The sequence below is a fragment of the Temnothorax curvispinosus genome, unplaced genomic scaffold (genome assembly GCF_003070985.1).
Source record: "Temnothorax curvispinosus isolate PA1 unplaced genomic scaffold, ASM307098v1 QBEX01014120.1, whole genome shotgun sequence".
In the NCBI taxonomy this organism is placed as follows: domain Eukaryota; kingdom Metazoa; phylum Arthropoda; class Insecta; order Hymenoptera; family Formicidae; genus Temnothorax; species Temnothorax curvispinosus.
This window is the reverse complement of record NW_020223900.1, coordinates 1-3,758: the sequence shown is the minus strand read 5'-3', so window position 1 is coordinate 3,758 and position 3,758 is coordinate 1. Positions and strand designations below refer to the sequence as shown.

The 3,758-nt window shown below is 44.3% G+C and overlaps 1 protein-coding gene across 1 annotated transcript; it reads left to right on the top strand.

Moving 5' to 3' along the window:
• The first annotated feature begins 3,014 nt into the window (after positions 1-3,014).
• LOC112464346 (uncharacterized protein K02A2.6-like) lies at positions 3,015-3,497 on the top strand. The gene has a single exon (XM_025031287.1). It carries the CDS (start codon positions 3,015-3,017, stop codon positions 3,495-3,497), a length of 483 nt encoding a protein of 160 aa, XP_024887055.1.
• Positions 3,498-3,758: the final 261 nt, after the last annotated feature.

Sequence of the window (3,758 nt, the reverse complement as noted above, 5' to 3'; positions counted from 1 at the left end):
TTTATCCTAACGTAATTTATTCGCGGAATCCGGGACAATACTATCAGAGAACAGTTCCTACAGTCTAAAACATCGGTTTTTAGCGAAATTGTATCTAAAGCCATCACTCTTGAAACCTCGAAAATCGACTCAAAAGAATCAGCACTAAAGACATCCACACCAACCTCAGTCACGAATATCAATAAAGTAACCAGAAGAACGACAACCGACGAAGAAACCGCAATCGAGCCCAAGACAGGTAAGTACGGAATCAATCAAAAACAAAGAAACAATCGAAACCAAGAATCGACTACAAGGAACTAGGCATCGAAGGGTTATGTCTCAGATGCGGCAGAAATAATCATTTAGCGGCAGACTGTCAGTCAGATAAATTAAACTTTAAATGTTCCGGATGTCACAAAACCGACCACGTCATTAAAGTCTGTATCCGCTTATTACTCGATCAAAAATCAAAATCAAGCCAAAATTCAACTAGTTATTTACAAGATGAAATAGATTCCACGGAATATGGCATATATTGTATAATTGACATTTACCAGAATCAACCATCCAGAGCAACAGATACAGGACGTTATTATACGCAGATTAACATCGAAGGAAAATTTGTTAAATCAGAAATTGACTCCGGTGCAGGATACACATTTTTACCTCGAGATGATCAATTCGCCAGACTCAAACTTGACGTTCCGCTACATCCTGTAAAAATAGGATTTCGATCTTATACACAAAACGTATTTGTGCCTGACAGGAAAATCAAGGTCAACGCCGATTACAAAGGACGATCGATAAGATGAAAATGTCGTACCGGAAGAATACGCAGCACTTTTGGGCCGAACTTGGATCCGTCGATTGAAGATCAACTTGAACGAGATCGATCAACAGCATTCAACAATCTCACCGATGCATTCAATTCAAGCTATCAATGAAATCGACGAGATCATGACAGAATACCAGGATGTTTTTGAAGAAAAAATTTGATAATTCCAAACTATAAGGCGACTCTAAAATTACGTAATAATGCGAAGCCAGTTTTTCATCAAAAAAGAGAAATTCCTTATGCACTTTTCAGCCAAGTCGAAAAAGAATTTGAAGCCTTAGAAGCAGCGGGAATTATTACCAAAACGGAAACCAGCGACTGGGGCTCACCCTTGGTGGTTATTCCAAAAGCGGATAGAGGAGTGCGTCTATGCGCAGATTACAAAGTCGAAGTGAACGAGCGCCTCATAAGTGCACATCGTCCAATTCGGAAAATCGACGATATTTTCAACAATCTTCGCAACTCTTGTTACTTCTCGACTTTGTAACGATGCGCCCCGAAAACGCATTGTTCCCGGCAAACATCAGCCGGATACCGCCCATTGGGCAAAGAAAAGCACGAGGTGCTACTGAAATTCCGCATCCAAAAAATCCGAAAGAACTTACCGCGGCAACCGTCTCGGAAACACCGAGCGGTGCCGAACCCGGCCGAGCGCCACCGACCGCGATAGCAACGCGTCGGGGCCGTAATACTCGACCGTACCGAACAATCCCGGCGCTCGCGATCGCCGTTGCCGCTACCCCCGCCGCCACCTGACGGCGACACGAGGGTATATAAACCCGCGTTTGTTAGACGTAGTAAGATTCCACAGAGAGACAGCCAGCCGATCCGACCGATCATCCGCTGCTCTCGGATTCCGAATTCCGAACCGAATCAACCTGAGGTAGAGAGATGCTCTCTGGCTCCGTCAAGTGACGCATCTTGACGGACAATTCGATCCCGACCAGTTTCCAACCCAATCGTGGCGATGCGAGTGTCACTCTCTAGACTCGCTGAGGATCTCAGCCACACAACACCGTCTCCGTCAAGCCCTATTACCGCGAATTAGCGTAGAGAGTTGCTCTTTACGCTCACCGAGAGTCTTGGTCGCCCGGTACCGCTTCCTGGATCACGTATCTCCGATACCGCCTCGCACAAATCAGTGTTTCCGCGCCGACCGTCGACGTATCACCGCGCCGCATTCCGCGAAATCCACGCGCCCGCCAATCATCGAGAGACAAAGGAAGAGTCTAAAGCCAATCTGTTGGCTTGCCTCGATTAGCTGTGAAAATTTGACTTACATCTTAATCGCCGGAAGTGTTCTGTTTCAAGAACGTATAGAATTTTTGGGGCATGTCATCGAATTCAACAAAATTTCGAAATCACCTGTAAAGATTGCAGCCGTTACGGAAATACCAAAACCAACATTGACTGAAGAAGTAAAGAAATTTTTAGGATTGGTAAACGTACTATGCCCGCTTCATCCCAAACACTTCATTGATCACAGCATCGTTGCGTTATTTACTGAAGAAGAACACGGCTTTTAAGTGGACGGCTCAATGCGAAGCAGCTTTTATTCACCTCAAGCAACCAAGCAAGAAATTGCGAGTGATGGAGTACTCATGCCATTCAATCCGGAACTGCCAGAGTGCCAGTTCAACTCGCATGTGACGCAAGTCCTATCGGCATTGCGGGAATATTATCGCAACATTATCAACGATCAAGAATGTCCATCAATTGCATTCGCATCCCGTTTCTTAACACAGGCAGAACAAAATTATTCTCAAATGGACAGAGAGGCGTTAGCAATTGTCTTTGCAATCAGTCATTTTTTCCGGAACCTGTTCGCACGACCATTCAAACTCATCACCGACAATCAACCATTGGTACGAATTTTTCACCAAAATGCGAAGATTCCACGGTTGACGTCAGCTCGCTTACAAGTTCATCTAATTTGCGAAGAATCAGTACTCAGAATTTCAACTCCAAAGATCACATGCAAATCCCTTCGTGAAGAGACACGTAAAGACGAACATCTTTCAAGAATTTTGCGAGAAGCACAGAAAAACAGTACAACGGAATCTAAATTTTCTATCGATAACAATATCATATTCAGAGGATAATGGGTAGTTTCCTTTGTCGTTACAGGCATCAGTGCTACAAGAACTGCATCGCACACACATCGAAATATCGGAGATGAAGCAGCTTGCTCGTCGCTATGTCTATTTTAGAGACATGTAGAAAACAAATTGACAAAGACATCGAACGACTTGACCGTGCATATCCTGCATGCGTGAAAAACAGTCCACCGAAAGCACCCTTACATCCATGGGAGGAGCCAGATAACAATTGGCAACGCATTCACGTCGATTATGCAGGACCGTTCCAAGGGTATTATTTCCTAGTAATTATGGACGCGAAATCAAAATGGGCCGAGATCGAACCGTGTGTGGCAGCGCCCACTTTGCTATCAACAATTAAAATATTAAAGAACGTGTTTTCTCGGCACGGCTTTCCGGACGTAATAGTTTCGGACAACGCCATAATTTTCACCAGCGAAGAATTTCAACAATTCTGCAAAAAAACCGGAATTTTTCCCAAATTTATCGCTCTAGGACATCCAGCTACAAACGGGTTGGCAGAAAGAAACATTCAGACACTCAAGAAGAAGCTTGCAGTCATGATCGACGAACCCCTATGAATGCGACATAAAGTTCGGGAAATACTTTTTCGGTATCGAGCAACACCCCTGAAGAATGGGAAATTGCCTGCAGAACAATATCTACATCGACCAATTCGTATCCAGCTAGATGCATTGAAACCCCAAGTACCAGCCATCTATCAAACCTAGACGCCCGGCTCGACAGCTAAGCGTGAGAGAACGTGTACAGGCACGATACTAGGCGAATAATAAAAAGCAGTGGAAGCTAGGAACAATTATTAAAAAATTCAGACGACTACA

Excerpts from the sequence above, each read along its gene's own strand:
- LOC112464346 (XM_025031287.1), top strand. The coding sequence starts at position 3,015 with ATGTCTATTTTAGAGACATGTAGAAAACAAATTGACAAAGACATCGAA.